The following is a 23879-nucleotide window of genomic DNA, read 5'->3' as shown; positions in this document are numbered from 1 at the left end:
CGCCACTTATATGAGTTGCCAAGTGGCCGCGGGCGCTATGTGGGCGTGGCCGCGGGCTAGACGCGAGCCCCCGCGTAGCGGGGGCGAGCTTCTAGTGTAAACAATAAGGAGCTGAGCACAGTAGCCTACATTCTCATTTTCAAAGCAGACAACGTTTTTATTCACTTATTTGACATTGTACAGCCTCTTTACAGTATATGAAGACTATGGTCACTGTTTCTGATGAATATAATAAGCAATGTTTATTACAGATCTACTGATGTTTTGTGGCTGTTAATTACTGAGCGCTGGCTGCTCATGAACGCATATAGCATGATAATTTGCTGTATGAAAACATTTCTGTGTATGTTTCTACCAAAGTGATTGATTTCTTTTGGTAGTAGCCTACTTTGTCTTTAGTGGAGTGACAAAAGCAGCATACACTAGGAAGGTGCACTCCTCGGAGCGCATATCTCTGCCAGGCCATGTGACCTTCTCAGGGCTGTGTGAGTTGTGGGTTTTGCATTTGTTGTGAGTCATGACCCCCTTATAGGGTCAGAAGTGAAAGTGCTTTTGAAGGTGCACCCTATACAGGACCCAACAACAATGTTCAAATTTGGGTATATATAAGATATATGGTGTTTTCTGCGCGCGCACACACACACACACACACACACACACACACACACACACACACACACACACACACACACACACACACACACACACACACACACACACACACACACACACACACACACACACACACACACAGTCCCTGGCCTTTGGCCTGGCGGAGAAAACTAAGCATATGAGGATACATTGTGTGTCCGACTGATTGATTAGTTCAGAACAAGCTTCACTATTTATACACAACTCAATAACCTCACCCTGACAGATCATCTTGTGACGGTAGCGTCACTTGAATTCAGACATTTATCGTGTCACGCCATGAAAGAACCAGTGACTTGACCAAAGCAGCAATCTTGATATAGTATGTGACGTTTTCAATCCCACCTGAAGTCATGCCCCACTGTCTCATAGAATTTAACATTGAAAGGCCTGTAAAAGTCTCGCAGCTGCTCAATGACCTCCTGGTCCATCTGCACATGAGTCCTGCCCTTGGACTTGCCGAGGCAGCGTGGCTGACCACTGCTCTCTGGCTTCTTCAGGCAGGGGAAGCCTTTGGTTCTGTTGAAGTAGAAGTGCTTGTCCGTGATGATGCGCTTGATTCCCAAAAAGTCTTGCACGCGGGCCAGCTCCCCCGCCGGGTCTGTGATCAGCCGCTCTCCGCTCACAAAGTGCATCTGCGAGAGGCGGAAGTACTGAAGCCAGTTCTCCAAGTGCAGGATGTACATCCCGATCCGGATGGCGTTCCAGGAAGTGTCAACAAGGCCTGAACTCCTGTTCTTAAAGGCCAGTTCCTCAAATGCAGGGAGGTCGGGCTTCTTGGACCGAGTCTGTGTGTAGTCGGAGATAGCTCTAGTGACCGGGTTACGCACCACAACAATCAGCTTGGTCTCGTGGGACATGCTGGAGATGCGTCTAGGTGCCTCTCTGGTGACAAAGTAGCTTGGAGTCTTTTCTAAGGTGATTTGACTGTCTAGAGTCCGTGGCATTAGTCCCCTAGACAGAGAGAGAGAGAGAGAGAGACAGAGAACGGAAAAACGATCAATCCAGGTACTATTTATAGCGATACTATGATGAAGACCTCAAGGAGAAGTTTAATCACTGACATGTAATAAATCACAATTACCTATATATTAGAGAGAGCGAGAGAGAGTGTGAGAGAGAGAGAGAGAGAGAGAGAAAGAGAGAAAGAGAGAAAGAGAGAGAAAGAGATTGTTAGACGGAGACATGTTATGGTATTATTAAAAGGTAGGTTCAGCAATTTGTTTGGAACACCTTGTCAAATAGATAAGTATAATATTGTTGCGGTCGGGTAGAAAATGTTTCCAAAACGGACCGGTTACTTTTCAGGAAATAAAAAAATAACCTGTGTTCCCATTTTGACTGGTGAGTTGCACAAGCTTAATCAGAAACATGCATGAAATATCACTGTTTCTAAAGGCATTAGTGGCTTTTTTTCTTCTTTTTTCCTTTTAACATGAATTTACTTAGTTATAGATTAGTTAACATTGACATATTGATTTTAATGACCCAGTGAAACTTAAGCCTTTTCTAACATGTATTTAGTCATCATCTTCATCTTACAGTAAAATACAGTAACTGTTGGCTTCATACAAAAATGTTCCCATTTTACGTCTACTCCAATAGTGATATTTTGCTTTTGTGATCACAATAGTTAATTAAGTGCCTGAGTTTCAACACATCACTGCAATTATGAATAATTTAGTGGATTTCCAGTAAGTTCCCATGCAGTTGAGAATGATTAATTGCTACAATCTCCGTTTTATTTCTGATGAAAGCCTTCGATTAGAAACTAACCTTTCTAAGGGGGTAGAGGTGGTCATGAGGTAGCTCTTAAGTGTTGGAAATATTGATCCATTTAGCTTTATTTATGAATCCTGAGCTGTTACCTTGGGTGCTTCAGGGCCACCGGAAAACATGAATCTTTCATGAGATGGACCTTTAAAGCAAGCAGCTTTGCTACACACACAAAAATGCGATGCCATATTCCACAAAGTATGGTGGTGATGCAAGAGAATGTAAGCTGGCTGTTGGCTGTGTGATCAACAATCTGTATTTTCTTGTCAATGCACACACATTTTTTTTCTCTGTCCTTTGAGATTTATCGAGCCACACTGAAGGAAAACAGTTTATGATAGTCCAGAACTAGCCATGACACGGAAATGGATTAAAACATGGATGCCTACAGCAGTGGTTCTCAGACATTTTCATTTCAAGGATGCCCAAATTGAGATGTATTTGGCTGCGGACCACCATTTGAAAATATCTTGTGCCATGAGAGTAAATCTGTGTCCTTAAAATGTTGTCAAAATATTCAGCCTCTTTCAAAATGTTTCGAAAATAGCGGAAGTTCTACAAGAGCTTTTAGATCAACTTTTCTTTTTTTTTACCCCTTTTTCTCCCCAATTTAGTCGTTATGCCAATTAATTCCTCCCCACACACATGTGTGTTGTCACTGCTGTTGTATCCTACTGACTCACCTGCCAGTGAGGAGCCCCCACCGAGAGGATGTAGAGTCTTAGTCCTACTCCTCCCGCCCAACACTCCCTACTGACAGGTACCGCCACAGCCTGTAGAAGTACGTGCCGTGACAAATACCACCCTCCCCGTCCGGCTTCCCTCCCCTGCACGGGCCAATTGTATTCGTATCCCCATCTCTCCAGCTCTTTGATGAACAGATTAACAGAACATTCATTTTCAGGTGGATTGCCAATTTCATCAATTAGAAGAGAGTACACATTCGTCAGCTTCAATTTTACAGTGTTTCGGTTCCAATTTTGTTTCATCACCTCCAATTTTACTTGTTTATCCTGTAACTGGTATGAGTTCTCTGTCCTGATTGGATAAAATTGTTATCCCAACGTGAAAATGTATTTTCAGTTTACTAAAGATCTGGAGAGACGGGGAGAACCCTGTTACTTAATAAACAAGAAAGAATGACATAGATGTCATGATGGACGGTGCAGGCCCCCCCCCCCCCCCCCCAAAAAAGAAAATAGTTTTGGGGGTCCAAAAGCATGGGATGAAAAAAAAAAAAAAAAAAGGAGGTCCGCGTCCCCCCCCCCCCCCCCCTTAGGGGTCCCTGGAGACCCTTGGGGGTCCCTGGGGGTGACCTACAGACACGGCGAAGGAAAACTGTAAAGCCACAGCCATGCATGCAAGATGTTGCACATGAACTCTGCAGCCGCACTGAGCAGAGATGCTCATAGGCCTGCGTCCTGCGTCGCTGACGCACAATATTGTGAAAGGACGCATTCATGACACCGTCGTGGCGTCCATGGGACGCACTAGAGTTGTCACCAACAACAGAGAAAAATATAAAAATAATTTGTGATAAAATTATTAGTGCACGATAAGTATCGGCCCGATAATTATCGGTTCGATATCAGGAATTATGATGTCATCCCGATAAAACCGATAACATTAATAATAGCTCTGATAATATATAATATTTGTCAACTGTGATCTGCATGGACTCTCGGTTAGACACCGTTGTACTGGAGAAGTATAACTCTCGGTTAGACACCGTTGTACTGGAGAAGTATAACTCTCGGTTAGACACCGTTGTACTGGAGAAGTATAACTCTCGGTTAGACACCGTTGTAGTGTTGTGCTAGTGTTGTGCTAGTTACTGAAAACCAGTGACCAGTTACCAATGCCATTACTAGTTACTTCATTTAAAAGTAACTCAGTTACTTTACTAGTTACTTACACCAAAAAGTAATGCGTTACTGTGAAAAGTAACTTTGAAGTTACTTTTAAAAAAAAGGGCTCCCATTATTGCCCTTATAGCCTTCATTTCAGTACTGTTATTGCATTGGGGAATAATACAATCTGTTGATCAACTTGACATGCATTTGCATCACTGAACTCTGCTAAGCAATGTGGTATACCAGGGGTTGCGATATAGGATTGTAACCTGCTGGTCCCAATGTCCGGAATGAATCAAATTTATCAGACATCTGATAAAAAATACCGGTCATAATTATGTTGAAGCATTAATTACAATTAAGCAGGTGCGTAAATACAGCCTTAAGGTCCTTACACACCGGCGAAAATAGCGAATATACGCAAAATTCGGACTCGTTCCGAATAATTAAAAGACGCTTTTTCGCTTCGCTTTTTCGCTTTTTCGCTCCATGTACGGAGCCATTGACTTTATAAGGTTTTAAAAAAAAACGCATTATTCGCACGAAAAAATCGCCCCGGTGTGTATCAACCTTAACACTTAGGCCTACAGCATTATATTTTGGATTGAGCTATTTGAACATGAACCATGATGAACGAGTAATATACACATTTTATATACAGTAGCAGGGTCATCTTGCACAAATACATTAATTACCTACACTACCATTTGTGCCTGGCAATCTCCTTCTCACCCATTGACTTGCATGTTAAATGATGGCGTTTCCCCTTAAAAATAATCGATCATTTCAGGAGCAAGAGCTTAAAAATCTCTCCTAAATCTAGTCAACAAGGCCTGCAGTAGGCTATGCACTGGACAAATATGCATGACATTATTTCAATACACTAAAAAACAGTGGTGGAAAGTAACTAAGTACATTTACTCAAGTACTGTACTTAAGTACAATTTTGAGGTATCGGTACTTTACTTGAGTATTTCCAATTTCCAATACTTTTACTACTACTCCACTACATCTCAGAGGCAACTATTGTACTTTTACTCCACTACATTTATTTGAAAACTTTAGTTACTAGTTACTTTTCAGATATAAATTATGATATAATGAAACATACATTAACCACTTTAACCCTATTTTATACCTAGCCGATCTACAAGCTCGATCTGCTATTTTCAAATATTTAGTACTTTTACTTTTGGTACTTTAAGTACATTTTGATGCCAATACTTTTGTACTTTTACTCAAGTAAATTTTGAATTCTGGACTTTTACTTGTAACAAGAGTATTTCTATATTGCAGTATTGGTACTTTTACTTAAGTAAAGAATTTGAGTACTTTTTCCACCACTGCTAAAAACATGGGAAATGTTAGAGGGAGTAATAGCCATGGATACACGACGGTCGACTGTCACGATGTCCTGTTCAACAAGATTTCAAATGTATAAAAATCTTTGGAAAATAGCAGATCTACAAGCTTGTAAATCTGCTATTTTCAAATGGCAGATATGTGTAGGGCTGAAGTGGTTAATGTGTGTGTTGTTTATAATATTCTAGAGCTTAATCTACAAAGTAACTAGTAACTAAAGTTTTCAAATAATTGTAGTGGAGTAAAAGTATAATATTTGCCTCTGAGATAGAGTAGAAGTAAAAGTGTTGAAAATTGGAAATACTTTCCATACTTTACTACTACTACTACTACTACTACTACTACTACTACTACTACTACTAGCCTACTACTACTACTACTACTAATAATAATAGTAAAAAAAATACCTCAAAATTTTACTTAAAATTTTCCTAAGTACAGTACTTGAGTAAATGTAAAAAAAAAAAAACAGAAAAGGCCTATTTTCATTCCAGCTAATAACATTCACAATATCGGTTGCATATCGGTTATCGGTGACCGATATAATCCAAACCTCTCTAAAATCGGTTATCGGTATCGGTCACAAAAATCCCTATCGGTCGGACTCTAATTACCAGTGATGTTACATGAAGGCCACTGTAAGACCTTATGTCGAAGGCCATATCCTGCCATGGCTATGTACATTCAGAGGAGAAAAACAATGCATGAGGTGGCATGAAAAGGTATTAAGCATTAACATGTACATCATTGAAGCTACTTTGTGTAGACGTGAATTGAAGTAATGCTGTTGTGTGGGTGGGTCTTTAAAAGTGAAGATGGGATGTGGTTTGCTGTAGGGAGGTATTGTGCTATTGAGATTTTTTTTTTAAAATGCATGTGTGTATCTATCGATCGATCTATCTATCTATCTATCTATCTATCTATCTATCTATCTATCTATCTATCTATCTATCTATCTATCTATCTATCTATCTATCTATCTATCTATCTATCTATCTATCTATCTATCTATGTAACCCACCACGACAGATAAGTCATCTAGGCTTTTTTCATTTTTGTTATTTCATGTCATATGAAAGCAGGGAATCATAGCTACAAATACTTTTGTAAATACAGTATTCAATCAAAATACAAAATAGCAGATCTACAAGCTCACAAGGCGGCGACGCGTTGTGAGCTTGTAGATCTGCTATTTCATGACACATGTTTTGTTTGTAACTAGTGTTGCCATGTATAGTAATTATAAGCGACCTCGTTCTCTGTGAAGTTGCTTGCAAATATTGCTAGTTGCTTTTTATTTGTTTTTATTATTTTGTTGTGAGCTTGTAGATCGGCTATTTCCAAATCGTCTATTTTCAAAAAGCCGATGCATATAGGTTTATAGTGCTCATATAGCCACTTACATCTTTGGGCTTGTTTTCATTGACCTGGTTGCTTATTACTCTCTCGAAAATCTGGCAACCGTGTCATAGTTTATACCACCGAAGAAGAAAATGCGGAAGTGATCGTCTTTACAAGGCCATGAAAAAGCATAATAACGTGACTTGCGTCGATAATAAGTAAGTAATTAATAGTGGACAGTACTGTGTTTGGCTAAAAACAGTGTGTTTGGTAACCTCATACAAGCGCATTATTAACCAAGTTAGGCTAGCGCACGGAGGACGCACTGTTATTTTCGATTCCACTTTTACCACACATTTAACCGTATTTACTCCAATTTGCAAATGTTCTTTGTGGTTTTGATTCCTGTGGAAATTAAGATGTCATGGGAAGAATGACTTAATTTTGTGATGCGACAAACATCCGTGTTTATGTGAAACTTGTGTGTTATTGCAAAGGAATTCCACGAGTGGTCTTGCACATGCGCAGTAAAGTTGTTTACATCTGAAAGAGCATTTCATCCCAGCATATGAGAACGACTGCACGTTGAATGCGAGCTGGTAAACAATTGTGCATGGAAAATTGTCATTTTGTGTGTTATTTTATTATACATGTTGTTTGCGTAGTTTTAATAGTATTTTCCATTTGTGTGTTTTCTGTTTACAGTTAAATAACCTACTTCTACTGCGACAGCATCTTACAATGCTTATCTTTAGCACCCACTTTAAGGAGAGCTAATGTGTGTAGTTTCTCTTGGGCTGGCTGAGGCTATCAGATACTGTACCAAGTATTAGTAGTTTAGTAACCATGTGTGTTTATGTGTGAATGTGTGTGTGTGTGTGTGTGTGTGTGTGTGTGTGTGTGTGTGTGTGTGTGTGTGTGTGTGTGTGTGTGTGTGTGTGTGTGTGTGTGTGTGTGTGTGTGTGTGTGTGTGTGTGTGTGTGTATATGTGTGTGTTAATAAATTACCAAAAGTCAGTATCGGTTTTGCGTGTTTTTATGTGTAGTTGTTGTGTTGTAGTTTGAGTGTTTTACGCCAAATCTACTACGTGTATTCGTCCCTGGACCGAAGGGAATAGCTTGAGTTAGGTTGAGCTCAGATATCGGTACAGTTATTTAACAATCAGCCCGTGCGACGAGGAAAGTACGGAGATTGGTGTTGTTCACGTCAGGAGTGCTAGGCTAGCTCGACGTCGTGGGTCTCTTATCGACGAGCGTCGTGGGAGAGGCGAAACGCAATCATCTCTGCCAAACCAACCCCCACGAGACGAGAGGGAGTTCGGTTCCGAGTCGGACAAGCAACGTGGAGGACGTTTTGCATTTGACTGTGCTGTTGTCGGACGATGAGACGAATTAGTTTAGAACTGTGCATGATAGCACTGAAGGCTAACAATATTAAAATATTCTGTTACAAATGGTCCGGAATTCCACATGTAGCCTACTAGAGTTTCACAAGTACAAAAGTATTGGCTTCATAATGTACGTAAAGTATCAAATGTAAAAGTAGTCATTATGCACAATGTCCCATTTTCAAGTGGTAACATGTAGCCTAGCCTATTAAAAATATGTTTTAAACTGCCCATGTACAAGCTGACCTCATGGCACCAAAGCTAATTGTGTGTACGGGTATTTCAAGGGCTGGCAGAGAATAACGATTAGTTTGTCGTAGTTTAAGTTGCGTTGTCAGCTCCACATCTGCTATTTGCAAACATTTTTGTACTCTGGGTACTGTAAGCCCATTTAAATACTAATAGTTTTACTGAAGCACATTATTATCTCCGAATCCTTTCTCATCATGCAGTACTTGTACATTGCAGTATTGATACTTTTACTTAAGTAAAACATTCGATCACTTCTTTCCACCATGCCATTTATATTTGAATCACGTCAGTTTGCAATGCAATTCATAACTAAAGGTCTATAAACCTGTGTGATATAGTGACGTTATGAAGTACTGCTAACTGGGAAAGCAGCCTGTCCAGCAGGGGGCATTCACACACTCTCTATGTTGTCTTGACAATGACGTTGGCTGTAGTACCCCGGATGCGATGTTACAAACAGCTGACCTGAATTTTGTGGTTGTCCTATGCTAAACAACACATACAGTAACGTAAAAAGGAATACATAGGTTTGATGACAGGAAATGCATTTATATACTATTGCTATAAAACAACAAAGCTAGCCTACATGTTTAAGGTGACATTACACTTATGCTATTGTGCTCCACTGTTTTCACATTTCAATGTGTAAACATACAGATGCATTTACTATGTCCATGTGTATGATGCGACAGATTGAATAGCATGTTATTGACTTCATTGATGCAAAACATTTTGTATAAGTGATTAATGTCCCTGAATGGGTTTGAGCCTTATTGTTGTTGTAATGTGTGAACATGATGGCGCTCACAAATTGTGCATTTTGAGACTCGGGCGGAATGCAGTGATTCCGTGCCGCCACGTTAATATTGGAGCGTCGGGTTTATATCCTTAACCCAGCCAGGTTGTGTAGCCTACATAACTCTGTATGACATAACTCCATAACATAGGACAAGCTACTGTAAGTTTGTAGACCTCACTGTCCATGAAAAGAATGTCGGGGCTCCCGAAAATTATCTCGCAGAATCGCTGCTGCGCTGAAAATAGCAGATCCACAAGCTCACAACGCTTCGCAATGGGACCTGTTGTGAGCTTGTAGATCTGCTATTTTCAAATAGCCAACGCAGCCATGCAGATCTGCAAGCTTAACCGAGTGACTGTTAAAGCAGTTTGTTTAAATTACTTTATAAAATGTTATATTTTCACAGGGATTATTTATTAGTGTAGATTGGAGTTGGAGTGGATATATGTGTCCAGATGCCTGTCAGACCGTCTGCTCCGCAGGTCTAGAATGGAATAAACGGGCGCAGGCAACGTCAACAACTGGTCTCGACCAGACGTGAGATCTCAGCGTAAAGTAGGATGAAGGCCACGTCAGGATATATTGATAAATGCCGAAAGGTGCGGTGATATCGCCGTACGTTCATTATTCGGGCTGCACCGCGTTGATAAATGAGGGCCACTGTGCCTTCCTTCCGCCAGACAGCTTTTTGTGTATTTACTATGAATATCGCCCCTATACTTAAGGCTGACAAATAACGTAATACACATCCATTCTCTCTACGTCCTGCGTGTCTGGAGGATGTTGGGTCTTTTGAGCAATTGAGCCAATGTGTATTCTCAGAATCCCATTTCACACTCGAGTGTGAAATATGTCTGTCTGTGTCCCTCATTCACAGAACCGGTTTTCTACGTCATGACATAAGCGCACAATATAAACAGCACACACATGTCCTGGCCTCGTTCTCTTCATTTTTGATTGTTGAGACAGCAGAGAGGCAGCAATGGCACCAGCGTAAAAAAAAAAGTTTGTCCAGAGCAAACTCATCGACGCGAGGACGCCTAAACGAACGGTAGCCACCGCGATCGACCGCCTAAACCACTTTCAGGACAAGCTGCTTCAGGCTGCAGCATCAGTCCTGCTTGGTAAAATAAAGGCTGAACTCAGTGGACATTGGACAATATTTTGCAATAGGCCTACTCGCGTATAAATATTTCCCGCTTTCCAAACGGGAACTAGTTGCAGTTTGTATTCGATTCATGGAGGATGGAGGACTCATCAAAGAGCGGGCAGTGGAATTTATTGACACGGCGGATTTAACTGCACGGTGCATCACAAAGCGCTCCTAAAAGAAACCAATCATCTACCAACTATTGTAGGCTACCCGTGTCTAAGCTAAAACATAAACATGTAGGTCGCCTACATAGGCTACTTTGGTAAATAAATCTGGTTATTTGAAGAGGAGGTTATTCAACTCTCCAGCTATCTATCTGCGACTCTCTCCCCCCCTTGCGCTTCAACTACATGCAAAAAGGCCGTTCGCAGCTCGCGATGCTTAAATGAAGAAATGTGCACGGAAAATCATCTAAAACTATGCGAAATGAACCCCAAAAAAATATCAAAAATAAAAGCGGGGCTTTATTGTGGCTTAAATAGATTCAAGTCGACACTTATTAATGTTTTGGTGCATTCTATAATTTAATACAAAATTCTGATGCCTCTCTGCAGAGTGATACTGCATGAAGAACTCAGTGTGTAGAGGGGAAGGCGGGGCTTTAAGCTGCGCGGACACTGGTGTTGGAACAATGGCGGCGGTGCAAACATGTTCAGATGTGAGAGGGGGCATGTTCAGACCTGAGAGGGGGCGTGAGAGGGGGCGTCTCCCTGCATGAAGCCAGCAACCAATCGGTGTTTGGAGCAAAGAGGGGGCGTCGCCCTGCATGAAGCCAAGTTGCAGCAACCAATCGGTGGCAACGAAGCAATGACGACGCGTTCCAGACCCGTTTTTAGCAAGACCGCCCCCTTTTTCCCACAAACAGAGAGTCCCTGACCAAATCACGCCCTGTTACGCCCCTTTTTCGCCTAAGCCACCTCCTCTCTTTATATACCTCGAGAGGTTAACTCCCACATACCTCACTTGCCTTTCATCTCTCTCCATAGAGGACGGCTCGCTTCGCTTGAGCCGTCCTAAAAACACTCTCAGTGTTGCTCGACGGGACGGTACAGAGAAGTTTGGGGGGGTTGGGGGGGGCAAGAGCACTAATAGAGCAGCAATAGACTATAGAAACCACTTATTTTAACAAAAGAACATCCTTTACTGCACCTTTAACCATCTGTCACTAAACTGCAGCTTTTCATGAAACGATTCTGATATTTTGACATCTAAGTACTACTCCTTGTCATTCACAACAACACCGTGCCCTGTTCTCAGCACTTTACTCAAACTCTTATTAAATATATAACACTAGTAACTAGTAACACTAGTTCTCTATACTGGCATTCACACACACACACACACACACACACACACACACACACACACACACACACACACACACACACACACACACACACACACACACACACACACACACACACACACACCTTGATTAAGCGGTTATTTAATGTCACAAATCACAATTGTAGAAGATTGATGATGTCTTCCTCACCAACTAAATTCATTTTCGTAATTTACACTGCAATCGTTTTCGGGTCAAACTAGAGTCAGAATACATTACAGGTTTGGCTTTGACATTTTAATCACTTTGGGATAATGGACTGAGTTGCATGTGGTGGATCCAAATATTTCAAATGTGTCCTGTTCTTTCTATAGCTTAAAACATACAAGAATGTTAACCAGTGGCTAACAGTCAAAGTCCAATGAATGGTTCACAGCACCACTTAATACATGAATGGCACTTTCTGATCCATAAGGTGAGAGATACTTTTATCAAGCAAAATATCTGTCTGCAAATTATTTCTCTTTTACTTACTCTGTACCATTAACAGTTAATCAAACAAAAATCAAAACTACAACATAAGTCAGACAAGAAACCATTGTTATTGACAATCTCAAATTATTAGCAGGTACTGTAAGTAAGTGCCATTTCATTTCTCGGTATGCATAATTCAGAAATGGCAGACTTGCACCATTAAAGCAAGCGGTTCCTCATAGAAAGTCAGAATAATATAGTTGGAATAGATGTCAGTTTAATTGGTTTAGAGTGAATAAACAGAATACTGTACAACACTTTTTGTTTAGCTAGCTATAGTATAGTGAAATGAGACAGTAGAGAAGAGAAGCATACAACTCATTTCATATTGCATGTGTCCAGAGGTGACAGTGGCATAGAGTGATGGAGCCTGGACTAGAGCTCTGCAGGCAGGCTAGTCTTTTGGCATCAAGTGTAACAACACACTTATTTTTATTGCCAGTTGACTAGTTGAAATATAATGTTTGTTGCTCAGAGACGCAGACACTTCAGAGTCTGTCTGCCAATGTTACATAACCACACACCTCTGAGAACAGAACAACACTTATAATGACTGTGAAAAAGCTATAACAGAGCCTTAAACATTTATTTTTCTTAAAAATGAAAGCATCAGAAGCTGTCATACTGTATACTGTAGCAACACTTTCCAGTTTCAAGATCTGCAAACTCACAAACAACACGCTCACATGTGAGCTTGTTGAACGCCTATTTATGGTGCGTGACACCATAGTACGACTAAGTATAAATCAGGCTTAACTATGTGTCACTTCTGTTTCATCTGCAATAAGGCAATTTTGAATGTGTGATCACAGTGTGATGTTCCTATCCCTCACTGCCTGTAATCAAACATTAAAAGGCTTCTGAAGACACACGGTTTCTAATTAAGGGGTTTTATGAATCCGCAGGATAGCAGCTCTTCTGATTGGAATTTAATTTAGAAACTATCAATCACAATGTGGAGGGTTTCTGCACTGATGGATCAACTTGGTCTTTTCACTGCACTGATAGGTAAAATGACAGGGACTAATAATGAAGCCTATCCTGTTCACAACACAGTCTATAACAGTTACAGTTTGACCTGTTCAACCCGGGTGGACCCTCCGATGGCAGGTGTCAGTACTGCACCCGATTCGGCTACAATGGGAAAACATGGCACAGGCTGATTAAATACGCTATTTAAACGGTTGTTTCAACCCAATTTTACTTTCTGACTATTTTGCAAATATCTGTAGGAGCTACCTTTACTTTTTGGATACGATGTTGCAAAAAAGGCCATCTTCACTGACTCTTGCCGGACTATACCTCTGCTGGGACCCTACGAAGCGGGTTTTACAAAAGTCGGCCTCCTGGTGGTGCTCTAAATGGCAGATGGGAAAAATGCAGGGCAAAGGTTTTCCCTTGGCCTCTAGGGAGTGTGCGTGTGAAGTTTCACACAGATCGGTGCAGTTATAGGTAAAAATGCAAATCGGCCTGTTATAGCGCCACCATGAGGCTGATTTGGAATATTTCAAGTGGCATTTCTTCCTCTGCCTAGTGGGAATGTGCGTGCAAGATTTCACGGAAATCGGACGCTGTGTTCATTATTTGAGGCATTTTGTTCAAAATGGAGCACTCCTGCAAACTTTGGAAGCCGATCTTAGCTAATCAGGATGGAATATGGAAAATTGGACAGATCCGTGTTGATCACATGACTAGAGAGATACTGTGTACCGATTTGCGTGATGTTTGGACAAAATCTATAGGAGTATAAAAACAAATGCAGCCTCCTGGTGGCGCTATAACAGGCCAATCTGAAAAATTCGGGGCAGAGGTTCGGCTTTGGCATCCAGGGAGTGTTTCGCAGCGACTAATTAACTGACACACAGGGTGCGATTATCGAGCTAGTAGCTACTGTAGGCTTTAGATTAAGATACTAAAATACAATAAAATACCTCTCACATACCTCTTCTGATTAACTCAAAGACATCATATACGCAGGTGAGATAGACACAACAAAACATCTTTGAGAATTTGCAAACAAAGAAAAATGGAAAAACTCAAATTAAAGTGATACAAACAATAACCATAAAGAAATAAATAACGGTGTGTGAGAAACAAGTGTGAAGTGACAAGTGAGGGGAATCTATTTGGTTATGATTTAGGGTATGCTTTAAGGACAAATATCAGAATGAAAACGCGTTAATGCTCTATGCTGAAGCACAATTATTGAATAAAATAGATTGTCTTTTTCAATGTCATTTGAACTAGTCTCTTGTAAGAATAATCAATGTATTTTTCTGCTAAGGACATAGTGCAGGGGACACTTGATCTTTTTTATATTACTTTTTGGAATGTTATGCTTTATTTCAGATATGTCAGTGTAGAGAGACAGGAAACCAAGGACAGAAAGAGAGGAGACACATGCGAGTCAAGAAGGGTCTGATTTGAAGCCAGGTCCTCGCTGTCAGGTGTAAACCTTGTATGTCCAAAACCATTACTTTACAGGAAATGGCAAAAAGAGCCTGTGTTCTACTAGATCCAATGTAGTTAGTATCTAGTCACAAACTCCTGGTAATATTTTTCATTGGTTCAATATTTGTAAAACCCACAGACACACTTAACGACTTTCACTTCAAATTTCAAATTGTTTCAGAGATGTGAACTTGTAGTAGGGCATTCACGAATAGTGATTTTTAGTATTCGAATTATTCGACCTATAAGTATTCGAATATTCGATTAATCGATTTGATTATAAAAAATAAAATAATAAAAAAATAAAAAATAAAAAAAAATAAAAAGTTTTTTTTTTTTTTTTTTCAATGACATTGATGACTGGACTCAAGGAATGCGAGTTGACGTCACACCAGAGCTCACAGCTGCGTGTCTGCTGCAGAAAAGCCACAAAAAAAAAAAAAATCTAAAAAAAAAAAAAAAAAAAACAACTTTTTTTTTTAAATTTTTTTTTTATCGAATAATCGAATAGTGGTTTGATAGTCGAATAGTCGGTTTGATAGTCGAATATTCGAATATTCGATTATTCTGTTAATGCCCTAACTTGTAGATTGGCTATTTTCTCTACTTTTGTGTGACACTCGTATGACAAAGTAGGGCATTGATGTATGAAAAAACTTAAAAAGTTGAAATGCGGAGATACAAGGTTTCTGCCCGATAGTAACGAGTGTAGTCTGTGCACCAACTGTCTGGGCCACCAGGCACCCCTGGGACCTCTTCTTGAGCAATAATGTTTGATTGACTGAGCTGAATAAAGTGCTGCCAAAGTGTCGCGTGGTTTAGGAAACTGCCCAACGATGCCAAAATGAAGACACCGAGGGATGCCTCTGAAATCCTTGCCAAGAAACATACACATTCTCAGGTGAAGGTTTCAGTTAATTGCTTACATAAATGATTCAGATTAATTAACAGCTGCTGGGTTGGTGGTTTCACCTAAAGACCCATAAAACCTCTTCTGGGCTCATACATTTTCTTTATAACTCTCTGGTACATGGTTATACTGTAGTCCCTGCTTTTTTTTGCAAGGTTGCAGGACATGGCAGAAACAAGCAATGGATAATGAGATACAGTATCATCTGGGTGGCAACCTGTATGAAAATGTCTCAAAATCCTATAATACTTCGGAAATTACTTTTTAGATGGGGGGAAATTGTATGCAACCTTGTATTTATTGAGTATGACAGTCTAGAACCAGATATGGGCAACTCGTTGCCCTCAGAGCACGCGCAGCCCCTGCATCCCTTAGATCTGACGTGACATACATTTTTCACCTCCAATATGTATGTGTACAGCATACCTTGCAGTGTAGCTACAGTAAGCTGATATTAAGTGGGTTGTTTCAGAAACCAATCTAAAACCGTCCTGCTAACTCGCTTTTTCTGGCATACTCTATAATGTTCTTTACCGTTTACCTCCAGAAGGCTAACGTATAATGAATAACAACTGCACAATATTTCAAAACCGATATAGATTTTATACTGTTGTATTTGCATTGACGCACTCATCTATGAGGAATAATTACCTCTGCCAATGGGGTTGAAATGGGATTATGTTTTCACCCCATTTTGTCTGTCTGACTGCAAAATAACTTTAGAATGGGTGGGCAAATTTTCATGAAATTTGGTGGGAAGGATCAGTATAGGTTACCCCGAAGAGATGATTAACTTTGGGGTCAAAAAGATTAAAAATGTTTTGGTCAAAATGACAGACTCTGTCACAATTCTAAGTGGAAATTACATACATTTTGACAACATGGCATTGAAGGGAAAAATGGACTCTAGTGCATGCAATCTTTCTAGTTATCATTCCCGCAGCAATTATGCATGGCAGTGTATTGTAATTGTTCCTGTCTGGTTGATTGTTTGTTAGCAAAGTATCAAAACAGATGAGCAGATTTTCATTAGATCAGGAAGGAATGGATGATAACGAAATGATTAGCCTTTGTTTTCGTCAAGAAGACGTTAGTTGATTAATTGACTTTTTCCAGCCTTGAATATTTTTTTCCTCCCTTCCGTTGTGTCCATTTAAATCAGACTCAATCCAGGGATTTTAGTATACAGTACATACAGGCACTTTTAAGAATGCTGTATTTTGTCTTTTTTCCAGAATGAACACACTACTCAAAACATCATGGTTAGAGTATTTAGTATGGAATTGGGACACAAGATATGTCTCTGTGGGTATATTGCTCTGTACAGTATCTAAGGCATAGTACATATTTTACAAGTGTTCAGATTGACACATTTGGGGGCCATTTGTGCACTCAGAGTTAAATGTGCGCTCAGGATTATACTGTGTAATGATCATATATCAGTTTTGGACTGCCGCCTGACAGATCTACAGCCATTACAAACCACTAACCACAGTCTTTCATTTGAAGTGAAATAGCACAATTGTAGTTGGTATTTGAAATTTCATCATATTGTACAGGATGGATCACACCACTTTATTACTTGCCGGATAAATCTTTATTTTATAGGCATGTAGAATACAATACCGATTTTTTTACTCACACTAGACACTAGTCAATACACTGATTTATTCAACGTAAGAATGATCATCTTTTTGTGTCTTGGACTGGCTCCACTGGGAGACCTTTCCTGAAAGGTAGTTTTTTGTTATTAATTCTGCCCATTAGATGTCACCAAGCTATACTGCCATGAAGTCTGCTCATTAATAATACACAGGCCTGGCCACCCCTCACTGTAGAAACGTGTGGTTTTCCGAGTTAAATGAGCACCATCCAACTTCCTGTCCTCATCAACCTTTGTGATGATCGTGTTTCATACCTCCCTGCCTCCCAGAGCCAATTAATGGTGAACCAGGAATATTCTTAGCTGCAGCCGCTGCTCATAAAGTTTCAACACATCTCACAGGCTCCACTGCAAGTGCTTCTGACTCCTGTACAATCAATAGAGCTGGGATGCCCTTTCAAGTCTTGTTGGTGCATGGTGATGTGTTTTGTTTGATGTTCATGGTCCTGTGGAAAATGGATAGAAAAACGTACTGCACTGTAAAATGTACAAATGTAACCACATTCGTACACTCTCTCAGTTACAAATGGATAAACCAACACAGAGGATTTTATTGCGTAAGAGAGGTACTGTACAAGGAAATTAAAATAAATTCTCAGCCTTAGTTTAATGTTAGTTTTATGTAACTCTCCTCTTCTATCTCGGATTTGAACCCGGTTTCCATGCAGCGCAAGTGCTGACATTTTTACCATTGAGCTAATAGAGCCTGCCTGCTTGCTCAGGGGATAAATTGAATCTTGACCATCAGGTCAAACTTCGAGTGATATCCTGTGTCTAGGTGAGACATGACCTTTGACACAATCTAAATGCCTCAATAGAAGAGCAGGGAGACAAAACATAACCACCCCAATTGTATAGGTTATAGTATTAACATACAGTATACTCTACCATTATACAGATTGGCCAAAATTACATTTTATTCATAAAGAAAAGTTACATAGTGCCGCTTTAACTCCAAGATTGTAAATTTATGCTGAGAACTTTGCTGTGTGGCAGTTAATTCTGATCAGACCCTGTATAGTTATGTGAAAACCCTGACACAATCTAAATGAGGCCACATCTGTGTTCTGCTCCGGTGGCACAGTAATGAACACTGCACCATTTCTCTTCTTCTTTTTTTTTTCTGTCACACTGGTCTGGCTCATTCAAGCGGTAAAAACGTAGACTGTACAATGGGGCTCTTGAAAATCGTTAATTGTCTGTATACTGTATGTTTCTGACTGGGTAGATGTGGTATCTGGGTGTGTCAAAGAGAACGTACAATTTCAAGATTAACGATTATTGATCTTTTTTTTTCAATGAAATGATGCACTTGATCTGCTTTTCAACATTGCGTGTCTTATTTGGACAAAATAAGATTTCATTTAAAAGGAAACGGTGGGACAGGCAGACAGATAGAAACAACATACACATTATACTGTATGCACACAATGCCAGCTTCTGCACAGAATTTGACAGTCGATCCAAATAGATATACACTCCAGTAATCATTGCGGCAGATTACTGCTTTGCCCACTGTAGGACTTGTATAGAGAAATGAATCTCACTCGGTTACTCAGCAAATCGAAAAATCTGTAACTCAGCGAATAACAAAAATGCTGCTTTGAAAAAGAGCCATTGATGTAGAACAGGGATGTCAAACTGATTTTAGGTCACAGGCCGGATGACTTTTCGTCTTTTTTCGTGCGTGTGTACAGGTACGTGTGTCGTGCGTGCTCCCACCACTAAAAGGCACGAATGCTGTCATAGTATTTGGTCACAGCAACAAACACAACATGATGGTTACATTCTTAAGCTACTGATTTTAGGTCTATGAATAAACAGGTGTGTATACTGTTATATTTTATTTGCATTTTCATATTTTGTTGAGGTGTGTAAAGGAGCTTTCCACCTGCAGTGTCCAAGCATCCAATGGTAATTTTAGAATCATGTTTATTATGGTGGTCCCATGGTCCCTATAGGGTACCATTGGTGCCTGAATTGCTTTATGTTACAATATTTTGGGTCAAACCATGTACTCTAATTACAAGTGAGCTGTGTTATACTTTGAAGGTTGTGGAAAGCATCACAGAAGGGAATGACAGACGACAGAGCACTATACTTGCAATCCCAAACAGTCTGTATACCAAGAGGACAGCTACTGTACATTACGTAACATTTACATTGTCAACAGCTCTCTGCACGTTCACAAATACATGTATTATTCTCCTGTACTTGAAAAGGCACATACTGTTGGGTACTTATGGAACACACACACACACACACACACACACACACACACACACACACACACACACACACACACACACACACACACACACACACACACACACACACACACACACACACACACACACACGCGCACGCGCACGCGCACACGCACAATGTCAAGTTTTGATATTGGATTTTCGAACTGGGTGTAGTTCTGCTTGGACAGCTTTTAAACAATTCTAGTTTTGAATGAAATTGGCCCTCTTGGGTGTGTTAAAAAATAAGGATCGATTGCTGTATGATGGTTGAGAGTGACAAGGGGTTTCTCAATAACTATACTCGTCTCAGCAGCAAGCTGCCGAGGTGACCACGTGACCCCTAAGTACAGTCCATCTCAAATTAGAAAGATGCATTCTCTGGTTTCACGAACTTGAGAGAATGTTCTTCCCATGTTAACTTGATGAGAACATTCTATCCAAGGACGCAAATCTGTTCTTTCTGTTCTTGGTAGTGAGAAATGGACATTGTTCTGACATTGGCAGAGCCAGGGAGCTATCAATCAAAATGAGGGAGATGTCAATCAAAACGTCAATCACTAACCTGCTCCCAATGAGCAGGTGCCTTACATGGTTGCCTCTGCCGTCAGTGTGTGAACTGTGAACGTGTGTGAATGGGCGAATGTAATGCACATTGTAAAGTGCTTCGGATAAAGGCGCTATTATGAATGCACCATTTACTGTGCATGATCTGACACACCTACACAGTCTTGAGAAATGGTCTCAACAGTAAAATGAAACCATTACACCAAAAATGTTCTAATAGTCATGACTGTTCATTTCCACTATTTTGGTTGGAGTCATGCAGTGATTCTCAACCTTTTTCTCCCCAAATTGATATGCTTTAGACAACAGACTCGATTTGATATTATTATTATTATTACTATTAATAATAATCTCTGGGACCCCAATCTAAGAACATTTTCATCAGCATGATTTGGTGACTCTGATATGTTCTCTCATCCAGAGTTGGGGCTACATCTGACCAAGGGTTGACGCGCTTGTCGTCACATCATTTTCGGATACACTGGAGGCACTCCCATCTTGTATTAGGTTGATGCCTCTGCAAAAGAAACATTTAAAACAAGGCAGTTACGCTGTCAGAAGCGGACTTGAGCCCTGGGAGGCACCCCTGAGCGAGCGAATGGCCTTGGCGAGTGGTACGAATTATGCTTCTGCTGACTCAGCCCCGTTTGCGTTTCAGACCGATAAGTAGAGAATGGTAAATCATCACATCCTCGTCAGAATGCAATGTCATATTGGGTACGGGTGACGTTTTTAGTCCTATTTTAGTCATCTGAAATTGTTTAGTCTTAGTCAAGTCTTAGTCGACTAAATATCTAAATCTTAGTCTTTTAGTCTTAGTCTTAGTCAACAAAATGAACACTGACGTAAGGTCAAATCTATCCCTAGTTGTCAGACTCGTCACTCGTCCGACACAACGGGTGTGAGAATGTGTTGACTTAACCCATTAAGACCTGAGGCAGATTCAACAAAATGTCCTCTAAATCCTCTAAAAACAGTTTTCTGTAAAAGTTATGTTTCTATGTCAGTGGTTCTCAAACTTTTTCAGGTCAAGGACCCCCAAAATGATATGTATTTGGCCGCCGACCGCCATCTAAAAATATTTTGTTCCAGAATAGAAGAAAAGATATGAGTTGAAAGAATTCGAACAAATCGTGCAAATTGTGAAAGATTTGCACAAGTTTTCACGATTTTTCAAAAATAACAGATCTACAAGCTTTTGTATATCTGCTATTTTAGAATAGCCAAAGTATAAAATAATGGTTAAAGTGGTTAAAAACTAACAATCATCAAGCATGTTGTCATCTGTTGTGTATAACTGGGTGTAATGCGTATTGTTGTGCAGAGGAATGCTGTGGCGATGCTTGCTGATATCTGTGTGGAAGCTGAATGGATGCACCCTTCAATCTAATCTTCTTAATCCTAAAATTAAATACTGTGTGTGAAACTCATTCAAAATTAAGATTCCAAATTTGATAATATCCTTCCAATCCTTTTAACCCCAACTCTAATCACTGTGTACAGCACAATGGACAAGCACGAAAGACAGGCTAAATGACATTTTTAACAAATCAATTTCTTATCATAAACCAAGTTAAACTACATAAAATAATGACAAATATTGGACCGGCACAAGGTTTCAGAGTTTGCATAATTTTGTACAGTAGTTACGACTGCCAGCTTCACACTATTGATCTACCTCGAATCCATAACAGGTGGAATCAAACTGGTGAAGTTATAGCCTCTGTGTGTGTGTGTGTGTGTGTGTGTGTATGTGTGTGTGTGTGTGTGTGTGTGTGTGTGTGTGTGTGTGTGTGTGTGTGTGTGTGTGTGTGTGTGTGTGTGTGTGTGTGTGTGTGTGTGTGTGTACACATTTTAAAGCATCCATCTGTGACATTGCACCATGACACCCTCAATTAATACACAGGCTCCTGCCAGTAATTCTAGTCAGTGTTTAATTACAGTGTAGCCTATTACACTGTAGATGGACTGTATAAGTGTGTTTCACACCCAATACATTTTCCAATGACTGGTAGCACACTAATAGTGCCCTATGTAATGAATATAATCGCATGAGTTAGTACTTATGCATTACATTTCCTGCTAAATAAATAGGATAAGAAAATGAATCTAACTAAAAACCTCAACCCATGACCATGCAATCAAGCTTGTCAGAAAGAAATCTACAAAACATCTCACACATTACTTGAGTGTCTCACTGACCAGTGGTGTAAGGTAACTAAGTACATGTACTCAAGTACTGTATACCCAAGTACAATTTTGAGGTATTTGTACTTTACTTGAGTATTTCCAATTTCCAATACTTTTACTTCTACTCCACTACATCTCAGAAGCAAATATTGTACTTTTACACAATTATTTGATAACTTTAATTACTGTACTTTGTAGATTTTGATTATTATTACAAAACATACATTAACCACTTCAACCCATATAGATTTTGGCCATTTGAAAATAGCCGATCTACAAGCTCACAATGCATGTGAGGCATTGTGAGCTTGTAGATCTGCTATTTTCAAAAATATTTTTATATATTTGAAAACTTGAAATGGGACATTCTGCATATGAGTAGCCTACTTTTACTTTTTGTACTTTAAGTACATTGTGATTCCAATACTTTTGGACTTTCACTCAAGCACATTTTGAATTCCGGACTTTTACTTGTAATGGAGTATTTCTATATTGCAGTATTGATACTTTTAAAAGTGTGAGTGCTTTTTCCACCACTGTCTGCCACTGACACAAAGAGCAACAGACAAGAGCTGCTGTTAATCAGCCTAATTGTTTCCAAACGATGACCGTTCCTATTCCTCACCTGTACCAATCAAGCCCCCTGTCATAGTTTCTGTCGAAAAAGTGCGGTTCCGTCCCCAGTGCGCGCACGTCCGGATGGATCCGGATAAACTCCAGCACAGCCCTGGTTCCCCCCTTCTTCACACCGACAATCAGCGCGTTGGGCAGCTTCTTATTCCCGTACTTTTGTGCAGCAATAGTCATGTTTTTCAACTTGAACTCGTTCAAAGCGACCCACGAGTGATTGTTGGAAGAGGCAGCGTGTTTGCTTTGGTTGCGTAAAGAACTTAATGGCGCCGTTTGGCGTCCCGTTTGCGCGCGGGGCGCAACAACAAACCTCATGTCCGAAGTGCAGCCGTTAGATTTCTGCAGAAGTTTCTTGCTCCCCGCTGCGTTCTTGTTGTTCGACGGACACCTTATCGTTCTCTCGTCATAGTCTTGGTTTGTCATGATTGTGCTGCAACAGAAAATAATACTGTAGCACAGATACGTGAAGGACAAGGAAAGTGTGAAGATGAAGGCGAATCTTTTGCTGAATCTACTTGAAGATGGGACGATTCGACTTGAGAGGAACCTGTGTGCCATGTCTCCATGGATTAAAGTCATGCATGGTTTTTCCATCAAGTCTTCCTCTGATCCTGTTGTCTGCGGTTGGAGTCCAGCAATAATATCCAAGTGGGAATAAGAGGAATATGTTCTCCAAAGGCATCAACTGGGTGTAAGTAGCATTATTTATTTTCATAGGTTACTGACTGTATAGGAAAACTTACTTTGATTAGGATAATAAGCGTTGCCTGGAGAAGACACAAAATAAATAAAAAATCAGTCCACAGGCAGTTCCCAAGTTTGTCCAACA

At 40.1% G+C, this 23879-nt stretch overlaps 1 protein-coding gene across 1 annotated transcript; it reads right to left on the bottom strand.

Annotated features, from left to right (window-relative positions):
* Positions 1-986: 986 nt before the first annotated feature.
* On the bottom strand, positions 987-23608 carry hs3st2 (heparan sulfate (glucosamine) 3-O-sulfotransferase 2; the record flags this gene model as incomplete). Its single annotated transcript, XM_084072619.1, has 2 exons — positions 987-1605; positions 23046-23608. 2 exons carry the CDS (start codon positions 23606-23608, stop codon positions 987-989), a joined length of 1182 nt encoding a protein of 393 aa, XP_083928745.1.
* Between the last annotated feature and the right edge of the window lie 271 nt (positions 23609-23879).

The sequence above is a fragment of the Gymnoscopelus microlampas genome (genome assembly GCF_963454915.1).
Source record: "Gymnoscopelus microlampas genome assembly, chromosome: 11".
Classification (NCBI taxonomy): Eukaryota; Metazoa; Chordata; class Actinopteri; order Myctophiformes; family Myctophidae; genus Gymnoscopelus; species Gymnoscopelus microlampas.
This window is presented reverse-complemented; position numbering and strand designations above follow the sequence as displayed.